Source organism: Neophocaena asiaeorientalis, unplaced genomic scaffold, assembly GCF_003031525.2.
Source record: "Neophocaena asiaeorientalis asiaeorientalis breed wild unplaced genomic scaffold, Neophocaena_asiaeorientalis_V1.1 scaffold62, whole genome shotgun sequence".
Lineage (NCBI taxonomy): Eukaryota > Metazoa > Chordata > Mammalia > Artiodactyla > Phocoenidae > Neophocaena > Neophocaena asiaeorientalis.
Window position 1 is genome coordinate 12,489 of NW_020175191.1, and position 16,225 is coordinate 28,713.

At 38.1% G+C, this 16,225-nt stretch overlaps 1 protein-coding gene across 1 annotated transcript; it reads left to right on the top strand.

Moving 5' to 3' along the window:
* Nucleotides 1–57: 57 nt before the first annotated feature.
* ATP5PB (ATP synthase peripheral stalk-membrane subunit b) lies at nt 58–14,095 on the top strand. The gene is made up of 7 exons (XM_024764840.1): nt 58–195; nt 473–509; nt 4,135–4,280; nt 6,908–7,071; nt 7,460–7,585; nt 12,437–12,616; nt 13,678–14,095. Exons 1-7 carry the CDS (start codon nt 156–158, stop codon nt 13,753–13,755), a joined length of 771 nt encoding a protein of 256 aa, XP_024620608.1. The 5' UTR covers nt 58–155; the 3' UTR covers nt 13,756–14,095.
* The last annotated feature ends 2,130 nt before the right edge of the window (nt 14,096–16,225 follow it).

Genomic DNA, 16,225 nt, shown 5'->3' on the forward strand with positions numbered 1-16,225 from the left:
AAAAAAAAAAAAAAAAAAAAGACCGGAAGTTGATGAAAAGGGCACGATGTTCTCTTCTCGCGAGACTTGTGAGCGACCATCTTGTTTTTGCCCCGACAGAGTCTCCTGTAGCGGTCACTGGGGCGCGAAGACTGTTGTGTGGACGCTCTTTGAAAATGCTGTCCCGGGTGGTACTTTCTGCCGCCACCGCAGCAGGTGAGAGGTACAGACCCTAGTCCAGGCTAGCAGAGTGATTGCAAACCAGCGAGTCTAGGGTTACTTGGAGCGGGTGGGAGGAAAGGGGATGAAAGGCGCGGCGGGATTTGGGCCTGCGTGAAGAGTTGATTAGTGCCGCTCAGAAGGAGAGTGTCGGGGTCTCGGGGGATAGGAATGGGGGACGCATGGCCTTAGTGATTGGGCTCCGCGGGGACCGAGGAAGGGGCAAACCAGATTTCACGGTGACCTTGCTAACCTGTGCCTTGTGTATTTCTAGCTCCCTCTCTGAAGAACGCAGCCCTCCTCGGTCCAGGGTAAGTGTAAGGGGTGTAATACTCCCTTTTGTCCTTGTTTTATCACCTATTTCACTTCTGGGTAATCTGTTCTTAGCTTTGGGCCGGTAATTACCTTTCTTTAGGTTATTTTGGAACGCTTCAAGTCTCATTCAAACATGTGTGCTCCTGTTACTGCCTGGAACACCGTTGTGTCACTTAATGTGTTCTAACTAAACTAGAAACTGGTTTTGGTGTCCCCTAAGTCCCGCCCCTCTCCCTTGTGACCTTCAGCTAGGCACAGCTGCGGCATCCCTAGTCGGGGTTACTAGATTGCATACCCTAGGACAGGTTTTGTTAAATAAAACAATGAAGCATATTGTTTTTAATCTGCCTCCCAGATTCCAACTTTTACTGTCAGGTCAGAGAAATTATTCGTCGTTTCAGTAGATATTTATCTTGCCACGCACATAACCGAACATAAAAAAATGAGTAAGGTTAAGTACCTGCCTTCGTGGACCTCACTCACAGTCTACCAGAGGAGGCAGCTATAAAGTGGTATTTTACAGTGAGGATTCCAAAGCTGAAAGAGGGTACACCGGGCTCCCCCACTTACAAGTGGGACCTTACTGTGGGACCTTAATTTCCCCTTCTGCCAAATAGAATAGTACATTACGGATTGTGAAAATTAAGAGAATTAATTCCTGGGAACCCTAAAAACAGTGCTTGGTACATAGTATGTGCTTAGTAAATATTAGAAGGTGTTACTGATATTTCATAAAATGTCAGTTTTCTTTGGGATTTCTCTTTTTACTTCCAGACTTAGTCCTAAATCTTGAAAAATTTGATAACAATCCTGTAGCTTGAAAAAGTGGCTTTGGTTATCTGTAATTTTTGTATAAGCAATAAAATGAGGCTATAATTGGCTGCTTCCAACTTCTCAGAGAAGAAAGACTCCATATAGACAAGTAAATAATTGTAATATAGATAATATATACAAAATGCAAAGAACATCCTTGATTTCTCTTTCACATTTCATGTCTAATGCATTAGTAAGGCTCTTTCTCCAGATGATATCCAGACTCTGACCACTTCTTCCACTACTACTGCTACTGGAATGTGAACCACCATCACGTTTCACCTAGGCTATTTCAGTTGTCTCCTAACTAGTCTCCTTGAATCTATATTCTTGTCCCATTACAGGCCATCCTCACAATAGCCACAGGGATTCTGTCAGTCCCCCCACCCTTCCCCTACAGAGCCCTCTAGAGCTGCCCATCCCACTTGAAATCAAATCCAAACTTACCTTAACACAGAAAGTTCAACATGAGTTGACCCCATCCTACCTCTTGATTTACCTTCTTACATTCTCTTTTAAGCTCATTCTCTAGCCTTACTGGCCTTCTTGCTATTCCTCTGAAAACTGCCAAGCTTATTGTTGCCTCAGGATCTTTGTACTTGCTCTTCTCTCTTTTCCCCAGGTCATTGGCTCAAATGTCATCTGATCTACCAAAAAAGCCTTTCCCTCACTCCATTGCTCCTTAGCCCCTTCCTTCACCTATTTTTTTTCATGGCACTTAAACTGTCTGAAATTGTGTATGGACCTATACACTCACACTTCCCAAACCCCCGCTAGAATGTCAGAGGCTGGGACTTTGTCTGCTTATTGTTATACTCCCGGTACCTAATATAAGCAGAAAGTCAGTAAATGTTTTGTTGAGTGAGTAATTGTCAACTCAAGATTGGAAGGCCTTTATAAAGGATATACTCAAGATGTTCTGAAGGCTGGTTGGTCTTGGCAGTCATACCAGGCAGAAGGAGCAACATGAGGTTTTTTTTTTGTTTTTTTTTTTTTTTTTTGGTTTTTGAAAGCTGTAAGTAGTTCCATATGGCTGGAGAGTAGGAGAATGAAGGAAGATGAGGATATAAAATTTGACAGGTGCTGAATCATGTATGCTGTATTAAGTAGTTTGTTTTCTGTGGGCAGGAGAGAGCCTGTTGAAGAGTTTTAAAGTCAAATTTGCATTTTAAAAACTTACAAAGCAGCAGGGAGGGGGCTAGGTTCAAGGGGTATTTGAGGAAGAGCCAAGAGAACAGATTTGGGGTTACTTACTTGTTTAGGCAGGAGTAGATGAGGGCTTGAAGTGAGACAGCCAGTTAGGGAGAGGATTTGTGTTCCCCTAAAGCAAGTTCTTTAGTGCTATGATTTAAGTCAGTGGTTCTCAACCTGGGGTAGTTTTGCCCTCCAAGGGACTTTTGGCAATGTCTGGAGACATTTTTGGTTGTCACCACTGGGTAGGAGGGGGGATGCTCCTGGCATCTGGTGTACAAAGGCCACAGGGATCCTCCTAATTACTCTAAGTGCACAGAACAGCCTTCCACAGCAAAGAGTTGTCAGTAGTGCTGAGGTTTAGAAACCCTGATTAAAATGAAAGAATCTTGAGCATGATTCTCAGATTTCAAAAGTTGGTGAGGTAACTCAATACATTGGGAAGCAGAAATAATATTCAAAAGACAGGCAGTGAACAATAATGAAATAGTGTAAACTCCTACATTGCAAGGAGATAAGAGAGAGGGGAGGTGAGGGACAAAGACATACTTAGAATTTGAAGGGGATTTAGCTCGACAGCCGATATGAAAAGGCTAGAGGATTTTATTTCATCAGAATCCTATGTACCAGTATGCTGTAACTGCTACAGATACAATCTTAGGCTACTTTAAAGAGAAGAATAGTTCGCAGATCCATGATAATAGTACGGTGGTTCAAGCCCAGTGATGGCAATAGCAAGTTCTCAATATGTATTGATATTTGTAGGGTGAATGAATTAGTCAAGCTATATTTCAGTTCAGTATTATGTTCAGTTCTGTATACTTCATTTTTGTAAACAAAACCAGTTTGCTGCTTGTGGACAGTCAGGATTGTGAAGGAACTGAGATGTTTAACCCAGATACATGAGTGTTAATTTACATAGAAGAATAATATTAGAACCAATGGATAGAGGTTTCAAGGATGTATGTAGCAGTTCAATTCAAAGGATGATTATAGTTAGAGCTATCCAACACTGAAAAAGCATGTTTCACTTAGTGGTTATTTAGCACCCCAATACAGAGAATATTCAAAAAGGTCAAAGTTCTTGCCATCAGGGAGCTCACAACACAGTGGACATGTAATAGCTAACCACTTACATAAAACTTTACCATATGCCAAGCACTATTCTATATACTTTACATTTATTAACTCAGTTAATCCTCACAGCAACTCTCTAAGGTCATATTCTTTGTTCCTACTTTACTTTAGAGAAATCAGAGACTACAAAAGCATATATTAAAATTTGAACTCAGATAGTCTCGCTGCAGAGCCTGTGTTCTCACATAATTCATTGCTAGTAATAGACATATAAAGTGCTAGACAGATGACCCGTGAGACTTAACAGAAGGGATTCTAGTATTGGGTAGAAGGTTACATACAGCTTTAAGTAAGTTGTTTCCCCTTATCACACAGCTAATTATGGGACCCTAACCTTCCTGTTCTTGGTCTGTTCTGTTCCCATTAAGACAGTGGGAAACAGCCTCAATCCTCACCCCTATTTGTTCTTTTCTACAGTTGTTCATACATTGTGTTCTCTTTAAAGAATAGGCTTTAAATTTGTGTAATTCCTACCTGTAGGGTATTGCAGGCAACAAGGATCTTTCACAAAGGGCAGCCAAGTCTTGCCCCTGTACCACCTCTTCCTGAATATGGAGGAAAAGTTCGTTTTGGGCTGATCCCTGAGGAATTTTTCCAGTTCCTTTATCCTAAAACTGGTGTAACAGGTGAGCATTTGCCCAATGTTTGATAGTATGTTTAGATGGTATGGTTTATGTTAATCTAGCGTTTTAGTGGTCTCTTAACCTCTTCCACATGTACCAGAAAAATCAAGTCAGTTGTTTTTAAAGTAAAGTGTGGAAGTGATTCAATATAAGAATTGATTTGGTTGCTTTAACTTGTCTTTGGAATAAATTTGTTTGGGATTTTAACTTGATTTTATAACATTGTCTCCATTTCTTGTTACACCAAATTTATTGACTGCCTGCTGTATGCTAGGCACTGTTCTAGGCATACAGTGGTGAACTAAAGTGCCTGCCATCATGAAACATACATTCTTTTGTAGGATAGACAATAAGGAAATGAGTAACTGGGGAATTCCCTGGCGGTCCAGTGGTTAGGACTCGGTGCTTTCACTGCAGGGGCCCGGCTTCCATCCCTGGTCAAGGAACTAAGATCCTGCAAGCCGCACAGAGCGGCCAAAAAAACCAAAATTGAGTAACTGTATAATACATTTTCAGGTAATGATAGAAAGAGCTATGGATTAAAATAAAGCCAGGTAAGGCAATAGAGACTCTGTGTTGTATGTATAATTACGAAAAAAGAGCTGGACCATATTTATCAGGGTTTTTTTTCCCTTTTAAAAAGGCATAGGGACTTCCCTGGTGCCGCAGTTGTTAAGAATCCGCCTGCCAATGCAAGGGACACAGGTTCAAGCCCTAGTCCGGGAAGATCCCACATGCCACGGAGCAACTAAACCCATGCGCCACAACTACTGAGCCTGTGCTCTGAAGCCTGCACACCTAGAGCCCCTGCTCCGCAACAAGAGAAGCCACCGCAGTGAGAAGCCTGCGTGCCGCAACTAGAGAAAGCCCGTGCACAGCAACGAAGACCCAACGCAGCCAAATAAATAAATAATTTTATTTAAAATAAATAAATAAAAAGGCGTAAACTGTACTGAAACCTCACATTTTTATAATACGATATGCTTTCACTTTATTTAATCCATACAACAGTTCTATGAAGACTTTCTCCTTTTTTTTTTTGCGGTATGCGGGCCTCTCACTGTTGTGGCCTCTCCCATTGCGGAGCACAGGCTCTGGACGCACAGGCTTAGCAGCCATGGCTCACGGGCCCAGCCGCTCCACGGCATGTGGGATCTTCCCACAGGCTTTCTCTAGTTGTGGTGAGCAGGGGCTACTCCTTGTTGCGGTGTGCCAGCTTCTCACTGTGGCGGCTTCTCTTGTTGCGGAGCACGGGCTCTAGGCACACAGGCTCAGTAGTTGTGGCTCGCGGGCTCTAGAGCGCAAGCCCAGTAGTTGTGGCGCACGGGCTTAGTTGTTCCGCGGCATGTGGGATCTTCCCGGACCAGGGCTCGAACCAGTGTCCCCTGCGTTGGCAGGTGGATTCTCAACCACTGTGCCACCAGGGAAGCCCTATGAAGATATTTTTATTACCCAGAACTAGAAAACAAAGAATTTGCTGAGATTTATTCTCTCTTTAGTGACTGAGTTGGACTTAAACACAGGTTCTACAGTTAAGTTTAGTGTTCTTCCTACTACATGCACTGCCTCTCTTGCTGTACCCAAATATTGCTATGACCATGAAACATTGAAAACCAAAGTTTTTTTTTTTTTTCATCTCTCCAGGGAGTGGCCTAAGGTAGCATTTCTGTAACTAAAATTGCAAGAAACATTAATTTCCTCAGACCTCCATAGCTGATAAAAATGCTACATATGATAGGCCTTTCTTATCAATTCACATTTAAAATTTATACATTGAAGGCAAATTTTTTTAAAAAATGAACTGTTGAAACTTTGTACGGGAAACTGGGTAAAATACATTTGAGAATGTAACCCTTTTATTCTCATAGTACATCCTAACATCCTTTGGTACGTGTATTGCTCAAAAACATTGTAAACTGCTTCCCCAAAGACCTGCTTTGACCTTACCTAGCATCTAATGAGGCATAGAGGAAAATCCTAAAGAAATGTACCTTATGGTTTGTGTCCTTTCAGAATGCATGGCCTGGTTAAAGAAAAGGATGGCTATATTTGAAGCATTATAATAAGACACTACAGGAGTTGAGCATCCTGTTATTTAGTTCTTTTACATACATGCTTCATAGTTGTATCTGTTTTGTTTGTTTATTTCCAGTGTCAGGTTCCTATTCAGTAAATAGGCAAGAGTGGATAAATTTTATTCTGACCAATGTCCCCACTCAATAAATAGTATATTTTGCTGCCCAGATTACTTCTGGAAGTAACCTAGCATCTTTATAAAATACTTCCTGTTTGTTGAGCAATTGTACCAGATACTTAATATACATTATTTCTCAATTTCATCAACCCTATGAGGAAGGTACTATTCCCATATTACAGTTAAGGAAACTAAGCTCAGAGATCATCTGTTGTATTGCTCAGTGTTTTATAAGTTGCAGCGTCAGATTTCCATGGGTCCAGATCCTCGTTCTTGCAACCCTACCATACTGGTTCTCATCTAGTGTTCCGTCTTTGAATCTGATTATTTAAAATCATTATTAACTTTGTCTTCAACTAATTAAATACAGAAGTATCTCTGTCTTCCCCTTTTAGACATAGCATATCCATCATAAAATAACTTTTTCTTCTTTCAGGACCCTACGTGCTCGGAACTGGGCTTATCTTATATTTACTTTCCAAAGAAATATATGTGATAACTGCAGAGACCTTCTCTGCCATTTCAGCAATAGGAGTGCTTATCTATTTAGTTAAAAAATATGGTGCCTCTATTGGTGAATTTGCTGATAAACTCAATGAGGTAAGAACCATAAACCATATTTCCCATTTTAGACCGTAGTAGTCGTGTCAAAGCCATCAAGTGATGTTTTTGGTATGAATGATAGGGGCAGAGCATATAGAAATGAATCTAATTATAATGATTTCAGTTATAAGTGTTAATGTTGTTACTAACTTGAGATCAAGTTTTAAAAATCTACCAAACTTTCTCCAGCTTTTCCATAGTTTTGTTCATTCAACAAGATACTGCATAGCTATTTTTCGCAACTCTTTTCAAGGATTTGTATAGTTCTCCCTATGTGTGGGTGTTTTCACAAATGAGGGGTATGACTTCGAGGAAGTATAAAATGAAACTTTTTTATTACCCTTGGTACTTTCACTGATCTTTGTTGTGAATATCATAATTGCAGCAAAAAATTGCCGAACTGGAAGAAGTGAAACAGGCTTCCATCAAACAAATCCAAGATGCAATTGATCTGGAGAAGTCACATCAGGCACTGGTTCAAAAGCGCCATTACCTTTTTGATGTCCAGAGGGTAGGTTTCAGAACTTTCTAAGGCAAGTGAAGTTACTCATTTGTGTGCATTTAACACAAAAAATTAGAATCTTATGAGGAATAGTTGGATAAGTTGAGCATATTTTGTTTAGAAAAGAGAATATTTGGGTGGGGGTCTAAATAGCAGTTACAGCTATTAACTATACAGTGGACCTATCAAGTAGAAAAATAACTAGAATTATACTCTAAAACTAGAAAGAGTAAAAAGTATAAAAGGACACATTTTGAATCCACACAGAGGGAAAATAATTCATTAAGTTATAGCAGATTAAAAAATGGTATTCACTGTAAAATACAGTAGGTGAAATGTATGCTGTGCATTTCATACATGCTCGCTATAAGAAAGTCTTACTTAACATACTTGCTATAAGAAAATCTGATACCTTACATTCCAAATTCACAAAGCAGATTCTGATGGCCGGAGAGCTTTTTACTATGATCAAAGCATAATTAGATTCTAAAATATTTAGTTTCTAAAACAACTTTAGGAACGTGTTCAAGCATTTTGTTGTTATTTACTTTGAGCCCAGTACTTTTTGCCTGATATTTAAAGTGAGATGAGCTTATATTGAAATTTTATGTATAGAAACACCTATGAAATGAAAAATTAGGTGCTAAGGTAAAATAAGTATCTGAAATATTAAGGGTTTGGGCCAGTATTTCCTAGTGTAGTCTCGGTACCATGTGCATCAGTCATCTTTGATGCAAATATTTGGACCCATTCCAAGACCTGTGAGATTAGAACCTCTGTTAGGAGCTATCCAAGAGTCTATATTTTTTTAAAATAGGATCCTGAGAGATTCTTAAGCACATAAATGTTTGAAATCCTCGGAAATTTTTAAAATATCTTTCCGTGCAGATTTAGGTTACAATCTAAATGCTTCCTGCCTCATAGAAACTATGTATGCACAAACAAAATCTGGCTTTTGAAGATGTAGCTTTTTTACAAGATTCCAATGATAGTCATTAAAATTTTTATTTATGAAATATTTAATAGGTATATTTTATATGTGGACACTGGTCAAGGCAAGGTGCTGGGAATACAGCAGAGAGCAAAACAAAGTCTGCCTTCCTGGCGTCTCTCTCCTAGCCAGGGGTTGAGAGAAGGACAGGAGAAAAATAATTAAGCAGATGTGAATGTCAACGGGTATGAAGTACATGTAGAATAATGAACTTATGTTAAAGGAAAAGAGATTTTAGAAGGAGGGAGTTACTGTTTTTATTGGGCAGGCTAGAAAGGCTTCTAATGTGATATTTGAATAGACACCTGTCAAAGTGATGGTTCAGGCTGTGTGGATTTCTGAGGAAATAGTATTCCAGGCAGAGGGAAGAACAATTGCAAGGGCCCTAATCCTGGAAGCTTGCTTGGTATAGACAAGGAAAAGTAAGGAAGCCACTGTAGCTGAAGTGGAATGAGTGAGGAGGAAGGTAAAAGGAAGCAAGGCAGAGAGTGGCCAAGGGCTAGGTCATGTAAAGTCTTATAGGCTTCTATGAGAACTTTGACTTGTACTCGGAATGAGAGAGAAAGTCATTGAATCTTTTAGGCAGAGGAGTGATACGATCTTGCTCGTGTTTTGAAGGGCGACTCTGATTGCCTTGTTGAAAGTAGCCTTCAATCTTGTATGCATTGGTTCGAAATGCCAGTGAGTTAGCCAAATAGAGTTGTTAGGTAGACCATTAGATATATGAGTCTGGAATCACTGGGGAGAATTCCAGACTGGAGATGAGGGAATCGTGAGCTTACAAGAGGCACAGCTGTAAGACTGGAACATGAAGGAAAATAACTGGAGGAAACAAGGATTATTTTAATTTGTAGTTGCCCTACTTATGGTCAAGTAGTAAGGGTCTAAGAGTTTGGCATAGGATTTAGCAACATGGACGTTGGTGACCTTGGTAAGGGCTATTTGAGTAAGTTGAAGGAAAAAAAATGGAAGAAAAGAAATTGGAGTCTGAGTATAGATCACTGTCAAAATTGTGAAGGAGTTTTACTGTATTGGGCAAAGAAATTAGTAGCTCAGAAGGTAGGATGTAGTAATCAAGAGAGATTTTTTAAAAGATGGAAAGTATAACTACATGTTAGCATCTGATAGAAGTTAGTAGAGAGAGAAAAATTGATGCAAGAAAGGGGTGGGGGTAGGGAGGAATTTGCTGGAGCAATGTCCTTCAGTAGGCCAGAGAGTTTAGAATACACAGGTGGAAGGGTTGGCTTCAAGAGCAGAGACAGTTTAGCCATAGTTAAAGAAAGGAAGGCAAAATATGTGAGTATGGGTCCAGGTAGATTGGTTTATATGGTGGTAGAAGTTTGTGAAGTTCTTTGTTTCCTTTTTCTCAGTGAAATAGGAAGGTAGGTCATTTGTTGAAAAGGAAAGTAGTCAAGGAGATATACTAGAGATTTCAGGAGAAAGAAGAACAGGAGAGTGAATGGACTAAAAAAAAAAAAAAAAAAAGGAGAGGAAATGAAAAAAAAAAAAAAAAAAAAATGTACCTAGAAGTATTAAGGGCCTACTTGAGATTAATATCTCAAGGCTTTATATAAAACAGGCAGACCTATAAGGATTCTCATTACAGACTAGAAGATGACAATATACCTGTCACCATTACTAATTCAATGTTATTCTGGCAGTAGTAGCTGATATTAGAGAAAAAGAAATAAGAAGTACAAAAATTAGAAAACATAAAGTTATCCTTACTTATAGATTACCTGATTATATACCTCGGAAAGCTGAGAGAATCAACATAACTCTTAAAACCATAAGCAAATTCAGTAAGGTATCTGGGTACAAAATTAATATCTAATAAACAAAATCAGTAGCCTTCTGTATATAAATATCAGTTAGAAAATATAAGAGAAAAAGGTAAACCATTTAGGAAGACATACCTAGGAGTAACTTAACTAGAAATATACAGTCTTTTTACTTTGAAAAATGTGAAATGCTTGTGAGGTATAAGGTTCTAAGAACCTAGACTCAATAATATAAGGATATCAAATTTTCCCTACTTTAATCTCTAAATTTTACACATTCCTAGAAAGAAAATACTAATAGACTAGGAGTAGGGGGTGTTGGGACTTGAACAAATTATTACTAGAAAAAGTAAAAAGTATTCAGGAGTATTCTGAAAAAGAGAAGTAGTGAACAGTCCAACCAAATATTAAAGCAAAAAGAGCAGTAGTGAACAGTCCAACCAAATATTAAAGCTCAAAATTGTAAAGGAACTTTAAATAAATAGCTTGGCACACTACATGAATAGAAAGTCAGATTGGCACAGCACTTGAGAGAGAGGGTCTAGAGATAGACCTAAACTCATAAGGTAGTTTAGATCGGTGACATTTTCATCTTAGAGGGGAAAGACAGACGGGTATCTTTGTAGGTACAGAGTTGTTTTCCTACTTTTTGCCTTATACCAAAACAAATTTAAGATGAATTAAAGATCTTTAGATAAGAAATGAAACCATAAAAGTAGAAAAAGAGAACATGAAAAACAATACAATACCCTTGGAACGGCAAAGCCTTTCTAATAAAGACAACAAAATGCAGAAACTTGTGTGGTGACGTATGTTAACTAGACCCATTGTGGTGATCATTTCACAATATATACAAATACCGAATCATTGTGTTTGTATGCCTGAAATTAATGTAATATTGTATGTCAGTTATACTTCAATTTTTAAAAATCCAGGAGCTATAAGAGGAAAAATTAAGTTGATCTCATTAAAAATTTAAGTTTTACATGTAGAAGTTACCATAAACAAAGTTAAGAGACAAACTAGGAAGAACACATGCATTCCATATGACACAAAAGGGTAGTTACCTTAGGATAGACCAACATCCCAGTAGAAAACTAGGTGTAGGACATGCACAATTTATAAAAATGTAAGTAAATGTAAATGGCTTCTAAATATGTAAATTTTCTCCTTAGATAATGACAATTAAATTGATATTTTTTTCTGCTTATCAGAATAGTCGAGAGTAAAATGTTTTATAAACACCATTGGCCAGGGTTTAGAGTAACAAGCATTTGTGTTGCTGGTGAGAGTATGAAGCAGTACAACTTTTCTGTGGAATTGGACAGTGTTAATCACAAGTTAAAATGGATCTTTAAGAGCCTGGGCTTTGTAGCCTGACTCCTTGTAGTCAGGTCTTGGCTTCACAGTTCATTTGCTCTATAACCTTGGACAAATTCCTTAGCCTCTGCCTCTGTTTCTTCCTCACTGTAAAATGAGTATAATAATAGTAACTATCCCATGGTGTGATTTTAAGATTTAATTGAATTGACACACAGTGTTTAGAACATAGTAGGTACTCAACAGTTATTAGCTATTATTTGACCCAGCAAGTATCCACACATAAGTGCAAAGACACATACAATATACGCAGCAGCATTATTTGTTAAAGAATTGGAAGCAACCTAATCTATTAATAGAGCTTAAATAAATTATGGATTATGAGACACCAAAATAGTAGAATCCAATGTAACTTTTAAAATCAAGGTGGGTCTTTGTGTCATAATCAGTAAAAGTGATGTTTGTGTGTGTACATATACCTATGTTTTGTTTATTAAATATTTCTGGGAGCGAATACAAGAAATAGAGGAAGATGGTAGCCTATGGAGGGGCTGGAGGAGACTTATTTTTTACTGCATATACTTTTAAATATATTTTTACTATATGCTGTTAGAATTTTTCTACCACATGCGTTACCTATTCATATTAAACAAATGAATTTTGCATAAAATACAGGTAATGATGGGTATTCTAATGGGCAGAATCCTCAGAATGGAAGTGATCCTTTTACTGTGCAAACAGTTTTCATCACTTCTTAATTTTCTTCAGAATAACATTGCCATGGCTTTGGAAGTTGCTTACCGGGAACGACTGCATAGAGTATACAAGGAGGTAAAGAATCGCCTGGACTATCACATCTCTGTGCAGAATATGACACGTCAGAAGGAACAAGAGCACATGATAAACTGGGTGGAGAAGAACGTGGTACAGAGCATCTCTGTGCAGCAGGTACATGATGTTTTGAAGCTTCTGGAGTTGTACTGATATCTCTGACAGGATAAAAATAGCTGGTAAGGAGTCTTTAGCCTAGAGACATTGGGGTGGTCCTGGTTCACTTTTCTGGTTAGTGGTAACCTAGAAGATGCTGTACAACTGCCTTGGTAGGTTGCCTCCCTCAAAGTTTGGCTTCCAAAGAGTCTCTCACCTCATGGACCAAGAAGAGTGGAAAGATGGTTGAGAACACTCGTTGAACAGACGTATGTTCAAGTTCCAACATTTGGGAAATATTAAGCAACATATTCCATTTCTCTGTAAAACAGAGGCTGGACAAGTCTACTTCTGAGCCTCTACCATTTTCTGAATAATTCCATGATTTCCATTCCATGCCATTTCCTCTTGCCAGCCACTTAATTGATTGGTCTTGAACAGAAATGTTTTCTATTTTTTACCTAAATGTGATTTCCTTTTTAAATTGTATGTTCTTTATTTACTTTTGACTTTATTTCTTCTTTCCTAGATTTATAGTATACTTAGGCATTTCTGATCATTTTCTGCATAACCATGCAGGACTAGAAAAACAGGGTCTGTCAACATTTAATGCCTTGGGTTTTTTAAAATAAACTGTCTTTTACATAAAAGTGTTATACTTATTTAAGAACCTTGAAAAGACAAAAGTATACAAAAGAGACTAAAAGTTATTTTTATTCTTTCTTAACATTTCTCTATTACTAATGTTTGTTAGGGTGGTCTTTTTCAAGCAGCTGTTAGCTGTAAAACCTAACATCAGTGGCACATGGTTACAGGAGTATCTAGCTTCAACCTCTAAACAGGTTTCACTCATGAAAGCTATGAGCCAGGGGACTTTAAATTCCCTCCATTTGCTTAAAATAAATTTTGCATCTCCCCCATGTTAAATAATTAAAGAATTTTTTGTAGTCTGTCATATTAAGCCAGTAATCCATCTTGAGATTCCGAGGAACCTCTTATAGGAGGTATCCTTTAGAATTACAGTGTTTATACCCTTCCATGATTTGAAAAGTTCTAACCAGCTTTCTCTTTCCTTATCACAGGAGAAGGAGACAATTGCCAAGTGCATTGCAGATCTAAAGCTGCTTGCAAAGAAGGCTCAAGCACAGCCAGCTCTGTAAATGCATCTGTCCCAATTGAGACAGCTAGAAACAGTTGACTGACTAAATGGAAACTAGTCTATGTGACAAAATCTTTCTGTATTGCTCTATACTGAAGTTAGTTTCCCTTTCCTAAAAATGAAAAGTTTGAGTTTCATATAATGAGAGAATTAAAACAATCTATTGGCCAGTAAGATGTTTCTCTCATCCTTCTTGCTCTGCATTTTCAGTTGTTCCATGATCACTTTTGAATAAGCAGTTTGCTTTGAATAAAGTTTGGTACCTGACTAAAAATTGTCAAGTTAGAGTTTAAATTTGAATTAATTCAGCCATCTTACAATAAAGTGACCGTTGAAACAAAGTTTTTCAAGATGCATAATTTTCTGAAATGTTATTTCAACATTTATTATATGGGTAAAAATTAAAGATGTCATTGAGCTGATAATATTGTTTATAAAACTTAGTGGTAAGCTATTTCTTGCTGACAGGTTATGGAGAATTTAAAACTTTTCAGTATTCTTAAAATAACTAAAGGAAATCTTGTATATCAAATTATATCATTGACTTTATTTTCATTTTAGTAGTATGTCAACAGAAAATATTATGGACTCAATGTGTCATAAAATCACTCTGAAGAATCCAGCAGATAGTTAGAAGATTCTGCCCTTCCATTGGTTTGTCTATATTTAATTCTCCCATAGTTGTATAAGGATTTACTTGTAAACAGATGGATAACTTACATAATAGGAAATATTTGAAAATACGTACCATATGGATAATTGCCATTTTCATTGACTTCCTAAGGTTTTAATGATATAACAATCATTTAAGTCAGTATTTATTTATTGATTGATGGCTAATGTATTCATCTTATATAGAAATCAGACTGATATTATTAAGATGTTACTTAAGGGAGATTTTGATAGGGTCAGCAGAGGTGTTCCAAATTATTCATTAAACAAAGAATTGCTGTGCTAAGCACAATCCTGCACTGGTCATACAGAGATAAAAAGTTCCTACCTCAGGGAGTTAAATATCTCCTGGAAAGGCAGTAAGAATATGTGATACAGTACAGATTTTAGGTGTTTTGAGAGTGAAATGACAAGCACCATTTTAGGTAGTCTCAATAACCTCATCAGTTTCCTTGTACATAACTGTATCAGTCAGCATTCAGTCAGAGAAGCAGAGCTACTAGGATATATGTTTATAGGTAAGGGATTTGACTGTGCTGTCGTGGGAGCTGGTTAAGCAATCTCTGTAAGCTCTTAATCTTTGTTTCTGATGAAGGAGCTTGACGTGCATGGAGCAGGCATTTAAGAAGGGAAGGTGGATGTGAAATGGGAGCGGGTAGGAACAAGTGGAAATCACAAGCACGGACTGAAACCCTTGTCAGTTTTTATTACCTCAGATCTTCATGGTGTGATTGTCCTGCAAAACCCCAAGCCTTTCCTCACACACCTGGTCCAAAGGTTAGAGAAGCTGAAGGATGACCCAGGGAAGGGTTGGGAAGTTATAGGCCCAGCTACAATTGGTGAGTTAACAGATTAGCACCAGTACGTATAAGCCACAAAGTTGCTTCTTTGCATTCGCAAAGGCAGCTAGGCTAGGCCTGAGGCTGTCAAAGTCCTCTGGCCAGTCACTTCATAATGAGAACAGTTCATCTGGGTCTCCTCATAAGGCTATCAGATCCAAGCAGGGACTGACAGTGTGCCCCATGGTCCCCAGAACCAGGGAGCCAGATGAATGACATCTTGTACTCACAGCAACACTTACATGTTTGTATGGATAGCCAACACGATGCTCTGACACCTGGACTTTACTGTTGCAGCCAGCTGTAGAGCATATGCTGCTCCTTTTGGACAAGGATGTGCTGGAGGAGTTTGTTTACCTGTGCCCAAGGAGCATGGTATCACAACCCAAAGTGAAGCCAGTCAGGAATGAAAAGGAGGTAATAAGCTGAGCAGGTTTCCTAGAGGCGAAACTCCAGACTACAGCCCCAAATCTCAACCTTCAGAATACCAGAAATTCATTTCTATGTGGTGGATGTGGTTTGGTATGTACAAATCGGCTGCATGGTAATTGGTTATGCAGTCTCAAGAGTATCACAGTTAATTTTTAAATGTGTGGTATGAAAAAGTTCAATTGTTTGAAGTATTTTTGTATTAGCAAAAGAAATGGATTACATTTGTCATTGATAAAAGGGAAATGTTGGGTTCTTTTGTCATAAATTTTGTAATGACCGTAAAAATAATTTCTAATCCATGATAACTAATAAGAATCTGAAGATCATTCCATCAAGTGGTCAATTACCTAATTCACTGGCTATTCTTAGCATCATTCATGGTGGAATAACCAGATATCTTTCCTGATCTGCTGAAATACGAAGTAGACAGTATCACCTGTGATGTAATCTAGCCAGACGTATTTAACCTGAATCTCTCAGGACTTAAGATGTAAATTCCAGTTTCCAGGAAATGCAGGAGATAGAGGG

Excerpts from the sequence above, each read along its gene's own strand:
- ATP5PB (XM_024764840.1), top strand. The coding sequence starts at position 156 with ATGCTGTCCCGGGTGGTACTTTCTGCCGCCACCGCAGCAG. Across the intron at positions 510-4,134 it reads GCAGCCCTCCTCGGTCCAGG|GGTATTGCAGGCAACAAGGA; the intron begins GTAAGTGTAAGG and ends TCCTACCTGTAG. Across the intron at positions 4,281-6,907 it reads TCCTAAAACTGGTGTAACAG|GACCCTACGTGCTCGGAACT; the intron begins GTGAGCATTTGC and ends TTCTTCTTTCAG.